This window comes from Musca vetustissima, unplaced genomic scaffold, assembly GCF_032173495.1.
Source record: "Musca vetustissima isolate MV318-11 ecotype Yass unplaced genomic scaffold, APGP_CSIRO_Mvet_v1 utg21406, whole genome shotgun sequence".
NCBI lineage: Eukaryota > Metazoa > Arthropoda > Insecta > Diptera > Muscidae > Musca > Musca vetustissima.
This window is the reverse complement of record NW_026881271.1, coordinates 18,171-43,615: the sequence shown is the minus strand read 5'-3', so window position 1 is coordinate 43,615 and position 25,445 is coordinate 18,171. Positions and strand designations below refer to the sequence as shown.

The following is a 25,445-nucleotide window of genomic DNA, read 5'->3' as shown; positions in this document are numbered from 1 at the left end:
GGTAGAGGTGGGGGTAGCTGCTGACTGGAGTGGTGCAATACTTTTCTAAAGTGCTGCTGGCCATAAAGATTGATTATTTCACCAAGTTTGTGTGTGTGTGTGTTTGTGTGGTTAAGATTCTGATAGCTACAAATAATAGTTATGTTGTTGTTGTTATTGTGGTTGTTGTTGTTGCTGCTGTTGATGGTCTTGTCTAAGTAGCAGCAGCTGCTATTGAAGTTTTCCACAATGAAAATGTTATTCCATTGTTCTAAAGTTCTCTCTCCTCTAAACGTTTTGTGATGTTGTTCGCGGCAAAGTTTTGAATAGCCGTGATGGGGGCTATTGTAATGTGTGGAATACATTGTTGGCGTTTTAAGTTTTCAAAATGTTCGGCAAGTAAATCCAAACAAAAAATCTAAAAATTACCAGGTCACTTGGAACATAATGTATACAAAGTACATGGTCGCGATCCTCAGGTGACTATTTTCTATAGTTCCCTAAGGACTATTTTTTATAGAAGAAAATCGAAAATAGAAAAATTTCGTAAAATTAGAAAAATTTCGTAAGTTCACTGAAGCTCCCTGAGGTGACTTTTTTTATAGAAAAAAATTCCTCAGGTCCCAGAAGTGACTTTTTCTATTGAAAAACAAAATTCTCAGATCTCTGAGGTGATTTTTTTCTATTGGAAAAAATCCTCAGGTCCTTGAGATGACTTTTTTCTATTAAAAAAAATCCCCAGGACCCTGAGGTGACTTTCTTCTATAGAAAAAAATCCTCAGGACCCTGAGGTGTATTTTTCGATATAAAAAAATTCCTCAAGTCCCTGAGTTGACTTTTTTCGATAGAAAAAAATTCCTCAGGGCCCTGAGGTGATTTTTTCTATAGAAAAAAATTACTCAAGTCCCTGAGGTGACTTTTTTCTATAGAAATAAATTACGAAGGTCACTGCGGTGATTTTTTGAAATGTGGTAAATCCGAAGATCCCGGTAGTAACTTGTTTTATACTAAGGTGAATTTTCCTATAGAAATAAATTACGAAGAACTCTGAGATAAAGTTCTTCTACAGAAAAAAAGTCTCCTTAGTTGACTTCAGTAGCATTTTTCCCTAAAATCTCAGTCTAAGCCTATAACTTCCCATAATCCGCTAAATAACGCTCTGATAACTTATTCAATTAACAAATATCCGCCGTTTTAAATGAAATCAAAAGTAAATGCTAAAGAAAAGTGATGGAAAGAAATATAGAAATGCCACCGATTTCAGCAGCAGATTTATGATCCATGTTGAGTGGAAAGAAATGAGGTGTTCGAGCTGAGAGGATGAGGAGGAGGGGGTATTGTGTGTGCGTGTGGCACATTGGACAATTGGAATTTTGTTATTGCGAGCTGGAAGTATGAGTGTTCCCACTTCCCTCTCTAGCCACACACACTCATTGCTGATGCGGATCAGTTACAAAAATAAAACAAAAACGGTCACACTACAATGATTCTTGATTAAGAGGCTGGTGATCCACCAGGGGAAGTTGTGAAAACTGAAAGCGAAGCAGAGAGAAAAAGAAACTGATTTGAGATTGAGAAATTCCCGTTTGTCATTTGAGTCAAAGAAAAGTGGGGAAAAAATCAACAACAACCACAACAAGTGCCAAAGATAATTTGTAATTTACATAATGTCTGTCAGTGGTGGTGGTCACTGAGAGACAAATGAAAAAGAGGTCTAATTGTCGGATTATGGTATTGCACAAGAAAACAAATAAATATAAAAAACCAACAACAACAGCAGCAAATGCTTTCAGAAAGTGTTACAATTGCTAGCGACAGTCGCACAGTATTGTAATGCAGGAAAGTGTGAAATATTTCCTCAGTTGACTGAGAACAAAATCAGGTCAGGTCCATTCCAAACAAAAAAATTCTATTGGAAAAAATCCGACATGTCTCTGCGGACACTTTTATCGATAAAAAAATTCATCAGGTCACTGAGGAGACATTTTTCAAAAAAAAATCCTTAAATCCTTAGGTCCCCTGAGGCGACTTTTTTCTATAGAAAAATATGTCTCAGGCCCCTTAGGACACTTTTTTTCTATAGAAAAAATCCCGACATGTCCCTAAGGACACTTTTTTCCATAAAAGTAATGCCGACACGTCCCTGAGGACACTTTTTTCTATAAAAAATATGCCTCAGTTCCCTGAGGACACTCTTTCTATAGAAAAAATATGTAACAGGTCCCTGAGGACACTTTTTTCAATAGAAAAAATATGCCTCAGGTCCCTAAAGATACTTTTTTCTATAGAAAAAATATGCCTCTGGTACCTGAGGTGACTTTTTTCTATAGAAAAAAATTCATCAGGTCCCTGAGTTAACTTTTTTCTACAGAAAAAATTTCGTCAGGTCCCTGAGGTAACAAAATTCCTCAGGTTTCTGTGCTGACTTTTCCTATAGAAAAAAATTCCTCAGGTCACTGAGGTGACTTTTTTCTATAGAAGAAATTTGTGTCAGGTCCCTGAGGTGACTTTTTTCAATAAAACAAATATGACTCAGGTGCCTGAGGTCACCTTTTTCTATAGAAAAAATAAGACTCAGGTCCCTTAGGATAATTTTTTACATAAAAAAATTCCTCAGTGCCACTGAGGTGCCTCGTTTCTACAGAAAAAAATTTCTCAGGTCACTGAGGTGTCTCTTTTCTATAGAAAAAAAATCCTCAGGTCCCTGTGGTGTCTTTTTTTCTATAGAAAAATATTCCTCAGGTCCCTGAGTTGTCTTTTTTCTATAGAAAAAATAATCCTTATGTCCCTGACGTGTCTTTATTCTATAGAAAAAAATCCTCAGGTCCCTGAGGTGTCTTTTTTCTATAGAAAAAAATTCCGCTGGTCCCTGAGGTGTATTTTTTCTATAAAAAAAATCCTCAAGCTTGTCTGAGGTGTTATTTTTTTATAGAAAAAAATTCCTCAGGCTCGTCTGAGGTGTCTATAGAAAAAAATATGCGTCAGGTCCCAGAGGACAATTTTTTCTATAAAAAAATTCCGACAGGACAATTTTTTCTATAAAAAAAATTCCGACAGGACAAGTTTTTCTATAAAAAAATTCCGACAGGACAATTTTTTCTATAAAAAAAATTTCGACAGGTCCCTGAGGACTGTTTTTCTAAAGAAAAAATCAGACAGGTTCCTTAGGACCGTTTTTCTACAAAAAAAATTCTACAGGTAACTTTTTTCTAAAGAAAACATATGCCTCAGATCCCTGAGTTGACTTTTTCTATAGAAAAATATGCCTCAGGTCCCTGATTTGACTTTATTCTATAGAAAAAAATTCCGACAGGTTCCTGATGTGACTTTTTTTATAGAATAAAAATTCCAACAGGTTCCTGTAGTGACTTTTTTCTATAGAAAAAACTTCCGACGGTTCCCTGAGATGGCTTTAAAAAATCCGCAGCAGTCTTTGGAGACTTTTTTACGGTATGGAATTGAGTCTCATTACCCAATCTTAATTATTACAGTAACAACAACAATGTGCTAATAAATCACCGGTAACAATTGCTGACCGCAGTAGTTGTAATGCTGCTGGTCCGATCCAACTTTCCCATGTTGCAAAATCGAAAGCCAGACAACGAACCGAACCAAGTCAAGATTTATTAGCCAAGCGCAGAGTTTTCATTTCGCTGTGGTATTGAGTCATTCTTTATTGAATACAAAACGGCTATTAAATAAGAAATGCATTTTTTGTAATTAAAACAACAAAAACAACAACAAATAATTAACGAAAACAACAACAACTCTTTCTTTCATTGCAGATCAACTAATGCGAAACTAAGAGACCCTCACGAAGTGGCAACAGAAAAACAATAACGAACAACATTTTCACATACAAAGAGGTAAGCGGAACCATCAACTCAACCCAACATCGATGCCTTGTAATCTGTAACCAGAAAAAAACCGACTCTCAAAAATTGTTTTTAAAAATTCACTTCGTTGTCCTTTAAAAATTTTGTTAAGCTGTCAGCGTAATGCCAATTTATCACAAAACCCCACCCACAGTATCGGGTAGCCATGCCACATCGGAAATCGATAATCACACCTCGGAGGCAGCCAAAGTGAAGCGGACCCGTGAACATGCCTATTTCAATTCCTATGACTTCGATGCAATTGAAGTTTTACCCTATGATGAAGACGACGATGAGGAGGGGGAGGGACACAACAATGTGAAGAAGGATGGCCGAGGCCATTCCAAGTCAACAACAACAACAAATAGTCAACAACAGCATTTGAAGTCTAAAACTCAACAACAACTGCCACTACATTCAAGTCAAACAACCAGACAGCATTTACCACCGTCAGCATCAGCATCCTCATCACAATCAGGGCTGCAGCAGCCTAGCTTTGGCTATGTCAGCTCCAAACAGCAACATCATCCCCATACCCCCACCATCACCACCCACAACAAAATCTCCTCAACAAGTAGTGATAATTTCATAGTCGATAAACATTCACATCTCAGCAGCCATGGTGGTGGCGGGGGCCTGGCCTCGAAGCATCCAGGCAACGTCAGCGGCAAACACAGCTCATATCTGCAACGTTTCGGTGTTGCCCTCTTCGGTGGGATAAATGTCAATTCCACAAATGTCCACAGCGCCGGGGACCACAAAGCAAGTAACCACCACCATAATTCAGCCTCTTCGTCACTGTCCACAACATCGACCTCTTCATCGTTTGCCGACGACGATGATGATGAGGAGGATGATATTAAACACTTGAAAGTGTCATCATCGGGTATATCCTCATCTGCCTCCTCGTCACCCTCGGCAAGGCCTAAAGCCAAATGTTGCTCTTCTTCAGCATCATCAACAACATCATCTGCAGCAGCTGCAGCGGGAGCAGGACCATCATCAATGGCTGTGGATAGTCTTGAATCACCAAATATTGCCACTGGAGGGGTTAGTTCAAATGAAGCAACAACACAGGTGGGTATCAACGGTCATATGGGTGCCACCAACAACTCCAATGCGGCTGCAACCTCGGCTGATGGGAATTTCCTGTTACCTCGGGTCATGCTTAAATATCAGAGGTAAGTTTGGATGATTTTTTTGTTTCAATGAATATTTAATAGCAGTAACAATGTCTTTAAGTTCGGCACGACCGAATTTTTTTGTCTCGAAAATAATTCTTAAGGTTTCTGAGGGCACTTTTTTCCACAAAAAGATCATACAGGTCATGAGGACACTTTTTTCTATAGAAAAACAATCCAAAGGACCCTGAAGTCTCTGTTTCTATAGGAACAAATTCGAAGGACCCTGAGGTCTCTTTTTTATAGAAAAAATTCCGGAGGACCCTGAGGTCTCTTTTTTCTATAGGAAAAAATTCCGAAGGACCCTGAAGTCTCTTTTTTCTATAGAAACAATTCCGAAGGACCCTTAGGTCCCCTTTTTCTATAGAGAAAAAATCCAAAATTTTTTCTATAGAAAAAATTCCGAAGGACCCTGAGGTCTCTTTTTTCTATAGAAAAAATTCCGAAGGACCCTGAGGTCTCTTTTTTCTATAGGAAAAAATTCCGAAGGACCCTGAAGTCTCTTTTTTCTATAGGAAAAAATTCCGAAGGAACCTGAGGTCTCTTTTTTTTATAGAAAAAAATTCCGAAGGACACTGAGGTCTCTTTTTTCTATGGAAAAAAATTCCGAACGACCCTGAGGTCTCTTTTTTCTATAGAAAAAAATTCCGAAGGACCCTGAAGTCTCTTTTCTATAGAAAAAAATCCGAAGGACCTTGAGGTCTCTTTTACAGAAAAAAATTCCAAAGGACCCTGAGGTACCACAAAAATTCGTCATGACCCAGAGGACAGTTTTTTCCAATAGAAAAAATCCGAAACGTTACTGAGGAGACCTTTTTCAATTGAAAGAAAATCCGACAGGTGCCTGAGGGCACTTTTTACCCTTAAAAAAAACTTCCAAAGTCCCTGAGAACACTTTTCAATAAAAAAAAACTTCCGGAGGTCCCCGAGGAAACTTTTTTAATATAAAACCAGTAAGAAAGTAGTAAAGTCGGACTTGGCCGACTATATAATACCCTTCGCCACTTTGGTTATATGTATCCTAATAGACGTCGCCTTTTCGAAGGAACAATGACATGAAATAGAACGATCTTAAATTTGCGATCTTTATCTACAAATAAACCGACTAACATAAATCCCAACACATGTCATTCTGCCACCTATTCTAAATCGGACGAAAATATATATGGGAGCTATATCTAAATCTGAACCGATTTTCATGAAACTTAACTCACATCATTCTAGACCTAATTCATTACGCTGTGCTAAATTTCGCGCAAATCGAAAGATATATAGGGACTTTGGTACACCATTTACATAAAATCGGACGAAAATATATATGGGAGCAATATCTAAATCTGAACCGATTTTCAAGAAACTTAGCACACATCATTCTGAACCTAATACAGTACCCTATGCCAAATCTCGTGCAAGTCGAAGGATATATATTGACTTTGGTACACCATTTACCTTAAATCGGATGAAAATATATATGGGAGCTATATCTAAATCGGAACCGATTTTCATGAAACTTAACACACATAATTCTGGGCCTACTTCATTACGCTTGCCAAATTTCTTGCAAATCGAAACATATATAGGGCCTTTGGTGCACCATTTACATTAAATCGGACGAAAATATATATGGGAGCTATAACTAAATCTGAACCGATTTTCACGAAACTTAGCACACATCATTCTGGACCTAATACAGTACCCTATGCCAAATTTCGTGCAAATCGAATGATATATAGGGACTTTTGTACACCGTTTACCTTAAATCGGACGAAAATATATATAGCAGCTATATCTAAATCTAAACCGATTTTCAAGAAACTTAACACACTTTATTCTGGACCTAATTCATTACGCTATGCCAAATTTCTTGCAATTCGAAACATATATAGGGCCTTTGGTGCACCATTTATATTAAATCGGACGAAAATATATATGAGAGGTATATCTAAATCTGAACCGATTTTCACGAAAATTAGCACACATCATTCTGGACCTAATTCAGTACTCTATTCCAAATTTTGTGCAAATCGAATGATATATAGGGACTTTGGCGCACTATTTACCTTAAATCGGACGAATATATATATGGGAGCTATATCTTAATCTGAACCGATTTTACCCACTCTCAATAGGGTTCGTCCTTGGCGGAAATAAGTGACATATGCCAAATTTCATCCAATTCGGATCATAAATGCGACCTGTACTTTGTTTACAATTTGACATGGACAGACGGACGGACATGCATACATCGACTTAAAAAGTGATTCTATGCATATTCTCAAAAGGAACCATGTGTCTACCTCGTTTCCTTTTGCCTGTTACAAACATATGCACAAAAAAATAATACCCTGTACCACAGTGTGGTGAAGAGTATAAAAATTCGACAGGACATTTTATACATAGCAAAAAATTCCGAAGGTCCCTGTGGACACTTTTTTCTATAGAAACAAATTCCTCAGGTCTGTTTTTCTATACCTCAGGTCACCTGAAAAAATTCCGGTCACCTGAGGTGTTTTTCTAACGTCCCCTGAGGTCTGTATTTCTACAGAAAAATATGCCTCAAGTTCCCTGAGGACTCTGTTCTTTCTATAGAAAATAATTCCTCTGGTCCCCTGAGGCCCTTTCTGTAAAAAAATAATTTCGTCAACACACTGTTAGTGTTTTTCTAAATGAATAAACAAAAAAATTGAACTTACCTCTTTGCCCAGATTTCAATATCCTACAAAAGAAAAAAATATCATGTTAGTAACAAATTATATGAAATAGGTTTCATTAATTTTTTTTATTGCATACAAAATCAATTCCCTTGGCCTTCAGAATATCATCAAATAGTATTTCTCCCACTGCCCTGTTCCACGAATTATTGACTATGAGTTGTGGTGCCCTTTTGAAATCTGAAATCACCCACCCCACAACATTTACAGTGGTCTTCGGTCTTAATGATTAGCTTAATTAAGTTGTTAATGAATGATTTAAAAACGAATTATCGTTTCATTAAATTTTCGATTGTCCCCACTTCTCATGGCTTCTGAGTTAACAATACCCTGACTTAAATGCACTTGACTTCGTAGATTACAGCGTTCATTAATGACACCAATCTGTGGCAAGTGGTGTTCAAGTGCCACCAAAATCAACAATTTTAATGTCCCATGTCCCTCACCCCTTTATTCGCCATCAACGTTTTTTCTATTCTTCCGAACACAAAGAAAAACATTTTCAAATCCCTCCAAGCAAGTACCAGCACTGAGTCTGCATTTTGTGGATATTTTATCTGTGCGTTCGTGTGTCTTATGGGAGTTCATTATAGCTATAGAAACTAATAATAAGCTTAAAAACGCCATGTAATGATAGTACTCATCACATGTGACAGTGACGAGGGATATGAACATTTGTTTTCAGCGTCCTGGCGAGTTTTTTTGTATAGAAAAAATTATCCTCAGGGTCCTGGCGAATTTTTTTCTATAGAAAAAAATTATCCTCAGGGTCCTGACGAATTTATTTCTATAGAAAAAAAATTATCCTCAGGGTCCTGACGAATTTTTTTCTATAGAAAAAAATTATCCTCAGGTTCCTGACGAATTTTTTTCTATAGAAAAAAATTATCCTCAGGGTCCTGACGAATTTTTTTCTATAGAAAAAATTATCCTCAGGGTCCTGACGAATTTTTTTCTATAGAAAAAAATTATCCTTAGGGTCCTGATGAATTTTTTTCTATAGAAAAAAATTATCCTCAGGGTCCTGACGAATTTCTTTCTATAGAAAAAAATTATCCTCAGGGTCCTGACGATTTTTTTTCTATAGAAAAAAAATGGACCACAAGGGTCCTGACGATTTTTTTTCTATAGCAAAAAAAATGGACCACAAGGGTCCTGACGATTTTTTTTCTATAGCAAAAAAAATGGACCACAAGGGTCCTGACGAAAAAAATATTGGAGCAGAGGTCCTGACGAATTTTTTTCTATAGAAAAAAATTATCCTCAGGGTCCTGACGAATTTTTTTCTATAGAAAAAAATTATCCTCATGGTCTTGACGAATTTTTTTCTATAGAAAAAAATTATCCTCAGGGTCCTGACGAATTTTTTCTATAGAAAAAATTATCCTCAGGGTCCTGACGAATTTTTTTCTGTAGAAAAAATTATCCTCGGGGTCCTGACGATTTTTTTTCTATAGAAAAAAATTATCCTCAGGGTCCTGTCGAATTTTTTTCTATAGAAAAAAATTATCCTCAGGGTCCTGACGATTGTTTTTCTATAGAAAAAATTATCCTCCAAAATCGTTTCTGTTTTTGTCAGCAGCTCTAAACATTTTTATTGTGATCTCGTTTCAATTCTCAAGTCGTGCCTTCGTCGTCGTGACAAATGACAGTTTCGCAAAGTTAATGACTAAAATGTTTTTGTGTCAGCTTCTGAAACCCAGAAACAAAAACAAAAAAATCTCTACCGTCACTAGCTTAACATCGACGATGTGAAGTCTTACATTATCAGGTATTTGTCACCAGAGGTCAAAAATTACTGGTGGTGGTGGTGATGGTGGTTGGTAGCGCAGTGATAAGAAGCTAAATGAGCGAATGGAAGGCAGACAGACAGGCAAAGCATGAAGTGAATTGATGGAAGGTTTCATTAACTCTTGAGAAGGACTTTTCAGCAGCAGCAACAACAACAATAGTATCACCAGCAATGTTGTACGAAACTGTCAAATATTTAAGTTTCAACTACCGAACATTAATCTTAATTAATGCGATTATGCCATAAGTCATCTGATTCGGAGGTGCACACACACACAAGCATCCATTCCTTCTGGCATTTTGGTTAAGCGATTCTGGTTGTTATTGTCTCTAGGAAGTGTTAAAGTGGCCTACATTTAATGGTTGACAGGTGGGAGATTTATGGTATCAATTAAATTTATGGGAAATTTCTCAGGACCTTTGGACATTAAGTATATTTTTTTCTACTGAAAAAAAAATCGAGTCCTCTGAGGACTACTTTTTTCTTTTGAAAAAAAAATCGTCAGGTCCACTGACGACTTTTTTTTATATAAAAAATTGTCAGGCCCCTAAAGGATTACTTTTTTACAGGAAAAAAATCGTGAGGACCTTGAGGACTGCTCTTTTCTAACTTTTTTTCTTTAGGAAAAAATCGTCAGCAACCTGAGGTGTCTTTTTCTATAGAAAACAAAATCGTCAGCAACCTGAAGATAATTTTTATATAGAAAAAAACTCCTCTGGGCCTCAGAGGTATATTTTTCTACAGAAAAAAATCCACTGTCTTTTTCTGTAGAAAAATATTCTTCAGGCCCCTGAGGTGTCTTTATTCTTCAGAAAAATATTCCTCTGGACTCCAGATGTGTCTTTATTCCATAGAAAAAAATTCCTCAGGTCCCCTGAGGTGTCTTTTTCTATAGAATAAAATTCCTCTGGGCTCCAGAGGTGTCTTTTTCTATAGAAAAAATTCCTCTGGGCCCCAGAGATGTCTTTTTCTATAGAAAAAATTTCTCTGGGCCCCAGAGGTGTCTTTTTCTATAGAAAAAATTTCTCTTGGCCCCAGAGGTGTCTTTTTCTATAGAAAAAATTCCTCTGGGCCCCAGAGGTGTCATTTTCTATAGAAAAATTCCTCTGGGCCCCAGAGATGTCATTTTCTATAGAAAAAAATCCTCTGGGCCCCAGAGGTGTCCTTTTCTATAGAAAAAAATCTTCTGGACGCCAGAGGTGTCTTTTTCTATAGAAAAAAATCCTCTGGTTACCCCCATATTACATTATTATAGAAGTTGTCATTCGGAATAATTTTTTATGTAGAAAAAAATCTCCAATTTACAACGATTAGTATTCTTGGGCCACGTTAAAACGTTACGCTGTGACGATGTTATTTACGAGCATGTGTGCATGTGAGTGTGCTTGTGTGAGCAATAAAGAGGTGAAGGTTGGCGACAGGCGCCTGCCTAACAAAGCCATACATTGGCTTCACCTGTGTCGTTGTTGTTGTCATCGTCATCATCATTGCCGGTTGTGTCCACCATGGGGCTCATGCGAATGTCTTCAATTAGTTGGTGCTCGAAATTGAATGCCATTACACTTGGCTTGGAGGGGATGTTGCAACATCAGCACCATCGGAGACAACAACAATGACAACCAAACTTGAACTTTGCCAAAAAAATAAAAACCGAAATCATGGGCTTATTTATTTAGCCATCTGCCAGGCCGCCAGCCCAGCCACTTTACAACAACCGCAACAACAATGCGCATTCATTAATGTTTTGTTAATAATTTTGTGTGTGGTTCAGTTCGGTTCGGTTATGTGACAGTTGCACGAATGGTTGGCGGGTTGGCCGTTGTTGTTCTTGCCAACCGTTCGTTCGCTCAGTCATTCATGCATGCCTCCAACCGAAAATCGGCGCTCATCGTCATTTTTGTGGTCAATGCTGAATTTTAGATTTATTTTCAATGTCCAAAAGTTGCTAATCTTCGCAAATATCCTGCGGAAATATGTAAGGCCACAACAAAAATATGCAGGTTGGCGGCCCATCGATTCATCGAGTTTTGGATGAATGCAACCAGTTGGTAACCTCCCAATGACAGCCTCCACGGTTCTGTCATCTTTGCATGACAAATGTATTATTTAGCCATAATTGTTGTTGTCGAAGTTGTTGTTGTTGTTTTTGTTGCTGTGGTTGTTCTTCTTCTTCTTGGCCTGACACAGCTCGAATGTTATTGACATAAATCGTGTTCAGGCTGCCTGCCTGAACTGCCACTGAACATAATGGTGATGATGATTTTGTTCATACTCCCCAGTTGCAGTTGCATGTCGTTTGCCCCGTAAAGTGGCATTAACAGCGAACATCGTGTTAACTTATATATCCATTCATGCATCCATCGTGCAAAATCTACAACAAACATTTGTTAGCTGTTTGCTGTCCAGATTAGAGGTCAATCTTTTGTAGCTGTCAACAAAATGATGATGATGTAGCTGCCACTGCTGCCGCAGCCACATTCGGCAGCAGCAGTGGCAGCTGATGTTTTCGATGACAAAGACCTTAAAGCCGTCATGTTGGCCTATTAGATTTAATCTATGTGCATATCTTGTCAGATTCGAATGCTTCAAAAATGGAATTATTGTTTGTCAATTCAGTGATGTGATGTGAGGATGTGAGATAATACCACTAGAACCAATGGTGGCTAGTAAGGGGGAAAATGTTGGTTAATAGAATAAAAGAGTTTTCAGAGGATCTGAAGAAAAAAATATTTTTCAATAGAATTATATTTTTCAATAGAAAAATCTACATCAGGGTACCTTTCATTAAAAAAAATAGTTCTCAGGGATTTTTTCTATTGAAAATATTGCCCTCAGTTTCGACTAAAGAATTTTTTTCTATAGAAAAAAGTGACCTCAGGGGACCTGAAGAATTTTTTCTATTTTTTCCTATAGAAGTAAAGAGACCTCAGGGGACCTAAGGAATTTTTTCTATAGAAAAAAAGAGACCACAGGGGACCTGAGGAATTTTTTCTATAGAAAAAAGAGACCTCAGGGGACATGATGAATTTTTTTTTCTATAGAAGAAAAAAGACACCTCAGGGGACCTGAGGATTTTTTTCTATAGAAAAAAGAGACCTAGGGGGACCTAAGGAACCTAAAAAAAGTGGGAACCTAAAAAAGTGGCCTCAGGGGACATGAGGAATTTTTTTCTATACAAAAGAAGTGACCTCATGGAACCTAAGGAATTTTTTTCTATAGAAAAAAGAGACCTCAGGGAACCTAAGGAATTTTTTTCTATAGAAAAAAGAGACCTCAGGGGACCTAAGGAATTTTTTTCTATAGAAAAAAGAGACCACAGGGGACCTAAGGATTTTTTTTCTATAGAAAAAAGAGACCTCAGGGGACCTGAGGATTTTTTTTCTATGGAAAAAAGAGACCTCAGGGGACCTGAGGAATTTTTTTCTATAGAAAAAAAGAGACCTCAGGGGACCTGAGGAATTTTTTTCTATAGAAAAAAAGAGACCTCAGGGGACTTGAGGAATTTTTTTCTATAGAAAGAAGAGTACTCAGGGGATCTGAGGAATTTTTTTCCTATAGAAAAAAGAATCCTCAGGGGCCTGAGGAATTTTTTTCTATAGAAAAAAAGAGACCTCATTGGACCGGATGAATTTTTTTCTATAGAAAAAAAGAGACTTCAGGGGATCTGAGTAATATTTTTCTATAGAAAAAATTATCATCAGGGTACTGACAAATTTTTTTCTATAGAAAAAAGAGCACTGAAGATTTTTTTATAGGGAAGGAATCACAGGAAAAAAGAGTCCTCAGGGGACCTAAGCAATTTTTTTCTATATAAAAAGTTAATCTCAGGGGACCTGCGGAATGTTTTTCTATAGTAAAGGAGATCTCAGGTTTTTTTTATTAATTTTGGAGCTGTAAATCTGGCAAGCATTTTCGGCTGAGATTACAAAATTACTTTGATTTACATTTTTTGGCTTCGAATTTCCCCCCGAAAATCAAAAACGCCAAGCATTAGCAAGCGAACGAAGCAAAAATTGAATGGTGACGGTCAAAACCTAAGAATGGTAGACGGGCGAACCGACCCACCGAACAGACAGACACACGAACATACAACCACCACCTTGCACTGCTAACGAAGTGAATGGCGGTCGGTAATTGTTGTGCAGCTGACGTTCAAGATTTTCATGACGCTGACATTTGGGCCTCTGTAGATGGGTGGATGGTTGGCTATTTTGGCCGGTCCGTCGCTCGTTCGTTCAGTCGCTTAGTTAGCCATGGTTTATGATTCGATTTTCTAATTTTTTTGTCTAAACAATAAAATTAATTTAATTAAAATTAAATTTTAGTACTCGGCTACCGTTGCAGTTCAGTGTGGCGGGCTTGCTGGATGTTGCGAAATCCTAATAATTTGGGCTTTGAATCGAATGGCTGTAGCCTTGACGTTGTTCACATTGGCCGGTCACCATCATAAAAGTTATGACCAATAAATGTTTTTGTTGTTGTTTTTATGTTTGAAAGGGCTTTTAAAGTTAATAAAGATTAAAGGTTTTATTTTGGGAGGAAATGTGATTTTTTGTTGCAATAAAATTGTAAAATTAGGTTAAACTATAACGGAAGAATATAAAATCACCTGAAGATTTCAAAAAGGCCCATCACTAGTCAACTTGAGGATTTTTTCCTAACGAAAAATTATCTGAGGGGAAATGAGGATTTTTTTCTATAGAAAAACAGAGCTCAGGGGACCTCAGGAGTTTTTTTTATTGAAAAACAGACCTTATGGGACCTGAAGATTTTTTCTATGGGAAAAAAGTCATCTTAGAAGAGCAGAGGACTCCTTTTTCTATAAAAAGAAGACTTGAACCTCCCGACCTCCATCAGTTTCCTAAACTTTACATACATGCAATTAAAAACCTCCAATCGAATTCCTATTTGACATGGGAAACAGCTCAAAATATTGTGGTGATGGTGATGATGCAACTGCTGCTGCAGATGACCTTCCATTTGACATGCAGAGTATTTTGAATGTCACGAAATCCAAAAATACCAAAAAAAAATCGTCAATTTAATGAAAAGAAGAAAAAAAGCGACGACTAAAATTTGCAGCTAAAAAGCTTTGTGGTCACAACAGCAGCAACAAGAAGAGTGGCGGAATGTGGATGGATCTGCTGCCATCCTCAGAGGCTAAATATTTTAAAACGTCAATGGTTTCGACAATATTTGAACATTTTGCATTTCATTTAACCCGACCACCAAAAACACCACCACCATTCGCATCATCTTCAGGGATGCATGTGTGTGTGTGTGAGTGTGCACGAATAGAAGTGGTGGAGGCTGTCTGGGCAATTTGATTTCAACTGTCGGATGGATTTGTTACGGATGTCAGCTTGGTTATTGTCGATGGCTTTTATTTTTGTAATTTAGGAGGCTATAGTTTTTGGTTTTCAATTGAAATGGAAAATCATTGCTCTATTCAGAGATGTTCGTGAGAATTTTTGGTATTCTGATTTGAACCAGGCATAACAATTTATTTGAGGGCCATCAGTGACTGGGACTGAATTTTTAAATATCAAACTGCGCTGAAATGCCATTATTCACGGCTGATTGAATAATAATTGAATTATTAAATGATAATTTGCAGATTCTACACGGGCCAATAAAGACAAATCACAGCAATTCATTAGGTCCCCTGAGGAATTGTTTCTATAGAAAAACAGACCTCAGGAGACCTGAGGAATTGTTTCTATAGAAAAACAGACCTCAGGAGACCTGAGGAATTTTTTCTATAGAAAAACAGACCTCAGGAGACCTGACGTAATTTTTTCTATAGAAAAACAGACCTCAGGAGACCTGACGTAATTTTTTCTATAGAAAAACAGACCTCAGGGGACCTGAGGAATTTTTTTCTATAGAAAAACAGACCTCAGGAGACCTGAGGAAGTTTTTTTTCTATAGAAAAACAGACCTCAGGAGACCTGAGGAATTTTTTTCTATAGAAAAACAGACCTCAGGAGACCTGAGGATTTTTTTTTCTATAGAAAAACAGACCTCAGGAGACTTGAGGAATTTTTTTCTATAGAAAAACAGACCTCAGGAGACCTGAGGAATTTTTTTCTATAGAAAAACAGACCACAGGAAACCTGAGGAATTTTTTTCTATAGAAAAACTGACCTCAGGAGACCTGAGGAATTTTTATACTCTTCACCACACTGTGGTACAGGGTATTATGTCTTTGTGCATATGTTTGTAACAGGCAAAAGGAAACGAGATAGACCCATAGTTCCTTTTGAGAATATGCATAGAATCACTTTCTGAGTCGATTTATGCATGTCCGTCCGTCCGTCTGTCCGTCTGTCCGTCTGTTGGTGTTAAATTGTAAACAAAGTACAGGTCGCATTTATAATCCGATTTAGATGAAATTTGGCATAGGTCACTTATTCGGCCCAAGGACGAACCCTATTGAAATTGGGAAAAATCGGTTCAGATTTAGATATAGCTCCCATATATATATTTAACCGATTTAATGTAAACGGTCCCTATATATCTTTCGATTTGCACGAAATTTGGTACAGCCTAATCAATTAGGTCTAGAATGATGTCTGCCAAGTTTCGTGAAAATCGGTCCAGATTTAGATATAGCTCCCATATATAGTTTCGTCCGATTTCAGGTAAATGGTGCTCCAAAGTCCCTATATATCTTTCGATTTGCACCAAATTTGGCATGACGTACTGAATTGAGCCTAGAATGATGTCTGCCAAGTTTCGAAAAAATCGGTCCAGATTTAGATATAGCTCCCATATATAGTTTCGTCCGATTTCAGGTAAATGGTGCTCCAAAGTCCCTATATATCTTTCGATTTGCACGAAATTTGGCATGATGTACTGAATTGAGCATAGAATTATGTCTGCCAAGTTTCGAAAAAATCGGTCCAGATTTAGATATAGCTCCCATGTATAGTTTCGTCCGATTTCATGTAAATGGTGCCCCAAAGTCCCTATATATCTTTCGATTTGCACGAAATTTGGCATAACGTACTGAATTGAGCCTTGAATGATGTCTGCCAAGTTTCGAGAAAATCGGTCCAGATTTAGATATAGCTCCCATATATAGTTTCGTCCGATTTCATGTAAATGGTGGACCAAAGTCGCTATATATCTTTCGATTTGCACGAAATTTGGTACAGCCTGATCAATTAGGTCTAGAATGATGTCTGCCAAGTTTCGTGAAAATCGGTTCAGATTTAGATATAGCTCCCATATATAGTTTCGTCCGATTTCATGTAAATGGTGCCCCAAAGTCCCTATATATCTTTCGATTTGCACGAAATTTGGCATAACGTACTGAATTGAGCCTAGAGTGATTTCTGCCAAGTTTTGAGAAAATCGGTCCAGATTTCTATATAGCTCCCATATAGTTTCGTCCGATTTCATGTAAATGGTGGACCAAAGTCGCTATATATCTTTCAATTTGCACGAAATTTGACAGACATAGCCCAACGGATGACCTATTTATATTTGTTTGAAGTCGATTTACATACTTTATGGATAGATCTAGGTAGATTCACATTTAGATAAATATCACATATTTTATTTCATCCAATTTCATGTTAATAGTCCTGTTTAATATACCCATAGTGGTGAAGGGTATCATATAGTCGGCCCCGTCCGACTTTACTACTTTCCTTACTGGTTTTCTATAGAAAAACAGACCTCAGGAGGCCTGTGGAATTTTTTCTATAGAAAAACAGACCTCAGGAGGCCTGTGGAATTTTTTCTATAGAAAAACAGACCTCAGGAGACCTGAGAATTTTTTTCTATAGAAAAACAGACCTCAGGAGACCTGAGAATTTTTTTCTATAGAAAAACAGACCTCAGGAGACCTGAGAATTTTTTTCTATAGAAAAACAGACCTCAGGAGACCTGAGAATTTTTTCTATAGAAAAACAGACCTCAGGAGACCTGAGGAATTTTTTTCTATAGAAAAACAGACCTCAGGAGACTTGAGGATTTTTTTCTATAGAAAAACAGACCTCAGGAGACCTGAGGAATTTTTTTCTATAGAAAAACAGACCTCAGGAGACCTGAGGAATTTTTTTTATAGAAAAACAGACCTCAGGAGATCTGAGGATTTTTTTTTTGTATAGAAAAACAGACCTCAGGAGACCTGACGTAATTTCTTCTATAGAAAAACAGACCTCAGTGGACCTAAGGACTGAGAAAAAAGGATGTTTACTCAGAGATCTCTTTCTATATGTTTTTAATATTTTTTAACCACTGTCCAAAAATGTTTCCTGTGACTCATTCAGTGTCCAATGACTTTGAAATTTCCGTGCTTGGTATGCAGGCGTGGTAATTATTTGCACTTTTTGCATATTTCTATAGAAGATGCCTCCACAATAATTGGGCGATGGCTTCCCAATTAGCATTCTTTGCAGATCGGAACTATTTTGATTGGGTGCGTGTGCAGCCAAAAAACCAATTTAGTTTGAGTTTCCTTTGAAAAAAAATTGTGGTGCAGACATATTTTTTGGGATTAGAATTGGTTTTGAAATTGGCTCTGTTTTTTTTTTTTTGCGAAGCAACCTCCCATAACTTTTGCTTTTTTTCAAGTTCATGGCTAAAAAGCGTAAAATGGTAGCAGCAGTGCAATTCGCTTGTAAAACCGGCACATCTCAATCAAAACAAAGTTTACATTCGTCGGTGATTAGTATTCCGCACAGAGCTCCACTAATCCAAAATCGTAGCCATTCCCCATGTTCAGACAAGCCATTTCGAATGTACGAGGGTCGTCCGTCCATCGGTGGTGCTAATGGTGACAATGTTGATGGTGGTGGCTCGACATTCTTTTAATTTATTTATGATTAGCCACTTCGGCGGATAGACAGATGGCAAGTGTTTCTCAAGCATGCAAAAGGTCATCCGTCCGTCCGCCCGAATGTCATCGATACAATTGCAAATTATTTATTTTATTTTACCGTTATGTTAATAGGTCTAGTTTCGGTCGTCCGACAAGCAATGGGGTGCTGAGAATTGTCTCGCAATGGCTTTTAGTTTCATTTTGACCTTCTTCGTTAACGCTTTAGAATAACTTGGTTGGTGGATTTTCGGAAATTTTGTCGATCGGTTTTTTCTTTGGATTTCGAAATAACACCTATTTCAGATGTCAAAGGAATATATTCGGAAATATTACAGGTAAGGGAATTTAACGTTTATTCTGTGGATTGAGTATTTTTCTTATATAGTGCTCAGTGCTATAGAGGCCTCAGTAGGGCTGAGGAATGGGTCAGAATATTTTTCTATTAAAAAAAATCTGCTCAACAGCCTCAGAATTTTTTTCACTGAAAAAAGAGCCCTCCCTGTGCTGCAGATTTTGTTCTGTACTTAAAAATATGAACACCTCATTAAAATTGTTTTAACAGTGTATGTAGATGTTCGTGTCTGTGTGTCGAACTTCTGTAGTACACTTTCACTTCTTCTTTGTCTTCTGGTGTCTACACGTAATTCAATCTCTACATGATGTAGAGGCATCGGAATAATTGGAGTGTGACTCGAGGTGACACTGTCCATGAAGCTTTTGTAACGCATAGCTGTCAATGTTAGTGTTCGGCGGAATTCAATGGTAGGTGGTGTTGCTCCCGATGTAATCTGAGAAATAAAAATTCTTCATGTCTTCTGAGGTTTCTTTTTTCTATAGAAAAAAATTCCTCAGGCCCACCTGAGGTGTCCTGAGGACACTTTTTTCTAGAGAAAAAAATTCCGACAGGTCCCTGAGGATACTTTTTCTATAGAAAAAAATTCCTCAGGTCCCCTGAGGTCTCTTTTTCCTACAGAAAAAAAATTCTTCAGGTCCCCTGAGGTCTCTTTTTCCTACAGAAAAAAAATCTTCAGGTCCACTGAGGTCTCTTTTATCAACAGAAAAAAATTCCTCAGGTCCCCTGAGGTCTCTATTTTCTATAGAAAAAAAATCCTCAGTTCCCCTGAGGTCACTTTTTTCTATAGAAAAAAATCCTCAGAACCCTGAGAACTGTTTTTTTTCTATAGAAAAAAAATCCTCAGTACCCTGGGGACTCTTTTTTTCTATAGAAAAAAATCATCAATGCTACAGAGGTGTCTTTTTCTATAGAAAAATGCCTCAGTGCCACTGAGGTGTCTTTTTCAATAGAAAAAAATTCCTCAGGTCCCCTGAAGTCTCTTTTTTCTATAGAAAAAAAGTCCTCAGGTACCCCTGTGGTCTCTTTTTTCTATAGAAAAAAATTCCTCAGGTCCCCTGTGGTCTCATTTTTCTATAGAAAAAAATTCCTCAGGTCCCCTGTGGTCTTTTTATACCCTTCACCACACTGTGGTACGGGGTATTATGTCTTTGTGCATATGTTTGTAACAGGCAAAAATAATCGAGATAGACCCATGGTTCCTTTTGGGAATATGCATAGAATCACTTTCTGAGTCGATTTATGCATGTCCGTCTGTCCGTCTGTCCGTCCGTCCGTCCATGTATTTTTGTTAACAAAGTACAGGTCGCATTTATGATCCGATCTGGATGAAATTTGGCACAGGTCACTTAATTGGCCCAAGGACGAACCCTATTGAAATTGGAGAAAATCGGTCCACGTTTAGGCATAGCTCCCATATAAGGGTATCCCCCAATTTTCGGTATTTTGGGGTTCTTGAGCGAGATTTTCAACCGAATACGCTGAAATTTGGTACACTGGGTTCTTATTGGGTACTAAATGTCCCCACAAAAAATTATAAATATAGGTTCATTTTTTCGGGTAGCCCTTATATAAAGGTACCCCCAGTTTTCGGTATTTTGGGGTTCTTGGGCTCGTTTTATAACTGAATTCTCTGAAATTTTGTACATTCGGTTCTTATTGTGTACCAAATTATTCCACTAAAAATTATAAATATAGTTCCAGTTTTTCTGGTAGTCCCCATATAACGGTACTCCCAAATTTTTGGTATTTTGGGGGTTCTGATCGTATTTTTCAACCGAATTGACTTTAATTTAGTACATCGAGTTCTTATTAGGTAGCAAATATCTCCACTAAAAATAATAAATATAGGTCCACTTTTTCGGGTAGCCCCCATATAAGGGTACCCCCCAATTTTCGGTATTTTGGGGTTCTTGAACGCGTTTTTCAACCAAATTCTTTGTAATTTGGTTTTTTGTAGTCGCATATGGTAACAAACCTCCCTCCTAAAAATTACTAATATTCGCCTCCTTTTAGGAGTGGTCCCCTTATAACCACCTTTTTATACCCTTCACCGCACTGTGGTACAGGGTATTGTGTCGTTGTGCATATGTATGTAACAGGCAAAAATAATCGAGATAGACCCATGGTTCCTTTTGTGAATATGCATAGAATCACTTTCTGAGTCGATATATGCATGTCCGTCCGTCCATGTATTTTTGTTAACAAAGTACAGATCGCATTTATGATCCGATTTGTATGAAATTTGGCATAGTTTCGTATGATTTCATGTAAATAGTGCACCAAACTCCCAATAGCGGTCCGACTAAAGCTATATTTTGCACAGAGTACTGAATTAGGTCCCGACTGATGTATGAGAAATTTTGTTGGAATCGGTTCAGATTTATATCTAAATATGCTATATATAGTTTCGTCCGATTTTATGCAAATGGAGCAACAAACTGCCAATATTTATCCGATTGAGACAAAATTTTGCACCGCGTACTAAATTAGGTCATTGATGAATGTGAAGTTTTGTTGAAATCGGTTCAGATTTAGATATAGCTCCCATATATAGTTTCATCCGATTTAAGGTAAATTGTGCACCAAACTCCCAATATTGGTCCGATTGAAGCAAAATTTTGCACAGAGTACTGAATTAGGTCCCGACTGATGTATGCGAAATGTCTATATCTACAGGATATTGTAGATATTAACATGTCTTGCATGTACCCATAGTGGTGAAGGGTATTATATAGTCGGCCCCGTCCGACTTTTGAACTTTCCTTACTGGTTTTTCTATAGAAAAAATTCCTCAGGTCCCCTGTGGTCTCTTTTTTCTATAGAAAAAAATTCCTCAGGCCCACTGAGGTCTCATTTTTCTATAGAAAAAATTCCTCAGGCCCACCTGATGAGGTGTGTTTTTCTATAGAAAAAATCCTCCGGACTAAGAGTTGATTTTTCACTTTCCTAAAATATTTGTTTACATTCTTGAGTGTTTTCGTTATCGCTAAGCGATTTTCCTTGTTTCCACTGGCTTCAAATAAATATTACTAACCTACATTTTTTACCTCCTCAATGGACTGGTTTTCTTTCCATTGGTATTGGTCCAGTCGAACCACTTTCGTTTTATGAATTTTTACTTTCATGTGTGTCGGGCTCAATAATCAAGAAAAACAAAGTAAAGTGTCAGACAGACAAGTGGTCAATTTGTCGTATTGACTGGTTTGAAATTTCACAACATCTCCCCTCCCTCTCTCTTTCTTTGTGTCTGGGACTCTCTCTAATAAATTATTTCTCTCTCTTGTCTTGCAGCACTTTAAATGCAGGTGGCAGCGTCATTTATCCGGCAACAAATTCAAAGTCAATGTCAACTGCGGCGTCGGCGGCGACAACTTCGAACACGCCAGCAACAACAACAAATTCCTCTGCCACAACGACGGCGCCAGTTATGACCGGTAATAATGTTCGTTTGAAAAAACTCTCCACAACTTCGTCCAGTTTAAGCTCTTTGGGTTCGGAAGAAATTGTGGAAATCCACCGGGTGGATGATGAGGTCAGCAAGGGCCCAAAGGAGTTTAAAGTCATGCCAAAATTGGCAAAGACTCCTGGACGGGCTGCCTCCCATCAGTCGCACTATTCCACCGACAAGTCAGCCTCTTCCGGTTATTACAGCTCCAATGTGTGTTCCACCTATTCGTTGGAGGAGCACATCTACAGCGAACCAACAATTGAAATGAAAGAAATGCGAAACCTGAATTCTGCGGCAGCATCAGCAGCCTCGGTTGCTGCCACTGCTAAGACCACAGGAGAGAGTGGCAAGGCTCAAAGTGGTAGTGGCGATCCATTGGCAGGTGAAACTGCGTCTAGTGTTATGCATACTTTGGACTATAATAGACGCTATCGGTATAATACGGATCAACGCGATGGTCAGGAGGTTAAGGGTGGAGGAGGTTCGGTAGCCTCTTCCTCCTCCAAAGAATTCCAAGAAAATCTGAGGATTCTGGAGACAAGTATTGAAAATTTAGATCGCCATTTGAAGTCCTTCCCCAGGGGAATGGTGGTCAGTTCAACAGATGCCATATCACAACAACAACAACACCACCACCGGGGAGAACGGGAGGAGAAGTTACGTGCCTCCTATTCCCATTTACCCACCATTAAGGAGGGCTATGATGCCAATACCCTGAAAAGGGGCTGGTCTGAGGATCCCGTTACCGATGATTCTTTGATCGACATCGATTTGGATTCTTTTCTTTTGGATGAGGCTGGGAAAAAGGATCGCAAACAGCAACAACAAAATCTGCAAAGCAAACAGCAACAACAACTACCTCCAGCAATCAAAACCAAAGGCTGCGGAATTGATAACCCCTCGTTTTTGAGTGAGGAGCAGGAGGAGAACCACTACAAATGTGCCAAATATATAAATTCCTGTCCCGAGGATGCCTATCGTGTGGAGAGTGATATTATTGCGCCGGCTCGTAGTTCAATATCCGGACAATCGGTGGCGGCGGTATCGGTGACGGAATTATATCCCAAGCGTTATGAGGATCAAATTCATTTTCAAAATACCCGCGAACTATTGGAAGATGTGCGTGATAAGATACGATTGCTCAATCTCTCACAAGACATACCTCCTCCCGCTCATTCTCATCATCCTGCAGGTAATCAAGAAAGGCAAATGATTAGGTCAGGAAATCAAGCCGCTAATTTAACCCTCGATGAATATATACCCAAAGAACTGCATACCATGATTGGGACCCTCAAGCGGGAACTGGAACTCTATTTGCAGCGTATGAATCAGAATAGCGAATTGGAGATCCGACAGCTCTGCACGGGGTTGGTGAAAAATCAGAACATTGTCAAAATGAAAAATGCCTTCGAAAGGCGACGTTCGCTAAGCGATGTCAGCGATCAATTATCACAATACGAAGCCGGCTTTGTCGGGACAGGTGGCATGCGCAGCACCATGGCCGGTCTGCCACCGATTAGCATTCGCCAAGAGGTAACCACCATCAAGTGTTCAAGTGATCCCAACTTCAAAATGAAAAGAAAATCCCTCACCGAAGTCTTTCCCATGTCGGAATGTTATGTGGAAACCCTACGGACCATAGAAAGGCAAAGTGATCCCCTGCCACCACTGCCAAGTGGTGGTTCTCAGCTACAACGGAATCTCCATTTTCATCAGGCCAGTATTCAACAATTTGACAATCAAACAGAGAATGACAAAAGGATATCCCACACAAAAAATAATGGCTCAGGTTCTGGTTCCGCTTCGGGCTCCGCATCCTCATCTGTATCGCACTCCAACTCACCACACGATTCCTCCGAATCCCAAGACAAAGATTCCATATTGGATTGGCATCGTAAAAAGCCCAGCATCTGGGAAATGTATTACGGCACCAATCGCATTCAACAATCGCTGCTGGGCGGCAATGGTAAAAAGAATGGTCTGATGGTAACCGGTAATATAAGCTCCTCCACCTCATCACCGATGTGTTATGTAAGTAGAACCAATTTGTATTTAATTTTTAAAATTTGAATTAGAAAAAAAATAAAAATCACCATGAAGGTCATTTCCAAAGTTCCGTCATGCGGATCTATCCATCCTTTACCCAAAACTTCTAGAATTTGTTATCTTGTCAACATTCCGTCTAACTAAATAAGGTAATTTCCTATTAGCCTAAATGACCAAAATTCGAAAATCCACATGAATACGTTTTCAATTTGCTGTGCAAAAAAAGAGCTGCAAGAAGTATTTGAAAATTTTAATTGAAATGTTACAACATGTCATCGTAGCATTGTCGTACAATAAGCAGAGGGGTGGGTATTGACAAATCGAATGAGGATTTTTTCGCCATCTGTGCCTAAGGAATTTTTTCAATAACAAAAAAGCCCCAGAGAGACCTGAGGAATTTTTTCTATAGAAAAACAGACCCCAGGATACCTGAGGATTTTTTTTCTAAAGAATAACAGACCTCAGGGGACCTGAGGAATTTGTTGCTGTAGAAAAACAGATCTCAGGGGACCTGGGGAATTTTTTCTATAGAAAAGCAGACCTCAAGGGACCTGAGGAATTTTTTTCTATAGAAAAACAGACCTCAGGGGACCTGAGGAATTTTTTTCTACAGAAAAACAGGCCTCAGGGGACCTGAAGAATATTTTATATAGCAAAACAGGCCTCAGGGGACCTGAAGAATTTTTTTCTATAACAAAAGAGACCCCAAGAGACCTGGCGAATTTTTTCCTATGGAGAAACAGAAAAAAGTCACCTCAGGGACCTGACGATTTTTTTATATAGAAAAAGTCACCTCAGGGACCTGTAGAAAAAAGTCATCTCAGGGACCTAACGATTTGTTTCTGTAAAAAAAGTCACTTCAAGGACCTGGTGATTTTTTTCTGTAGAAAAATGTCACCTCAGGGACCCGACGATTTTTTTTTCTATAGAAAAAAAGTCGCCTCAGGGACCTGACGGAAATTTTTTCTATAGAAAAAAAGTCACCTCAGGGACCTGACGGAAATTTTTTCTAAAGAAAAAAGGTCACCCCAGGGACCTGAGGGCAATTTTTTCTATAGAAAAAAAAGTCACCTCAGGGACCTGACGGAAATTTTTTCTATAGAAAAAAAGTCACCTCAGGGACCTGACGGAAATTTTTTCTGTAGAAAAAAGAGTCCTCAAGGGACCTGAGGAATTTTTTTCTATAGAAAGAAGAGTCCTCAGGGTGCCTGAGGAATTTTTTTCT

At 38.3% G+C, this 25,445-nt stretch overlaps 1 protein-coding gene across 1 annotated transcript; it reads left to right on the top strand.

Moving 5' to 3' along the window:
- Positions 1-3,966: 3,966 nt before the first annotated feature.
- On the top strand, positions 3,967-24,205 carry LOC133327237 (uncharacterized; the record flags this gene model as incomplete). Its single annotated transcript, XM_061535799.1, has 2 exons — positions 3,967-5,035; positions 22,018-24,205. Coding segments are annotated over exons 1-2 (3,246 nt in total), but the record flags the coding sequence as incomplete, so codon positions are not given.
- Positions 24,206-25,445: the final 1,240 nt, after the last annotated feature.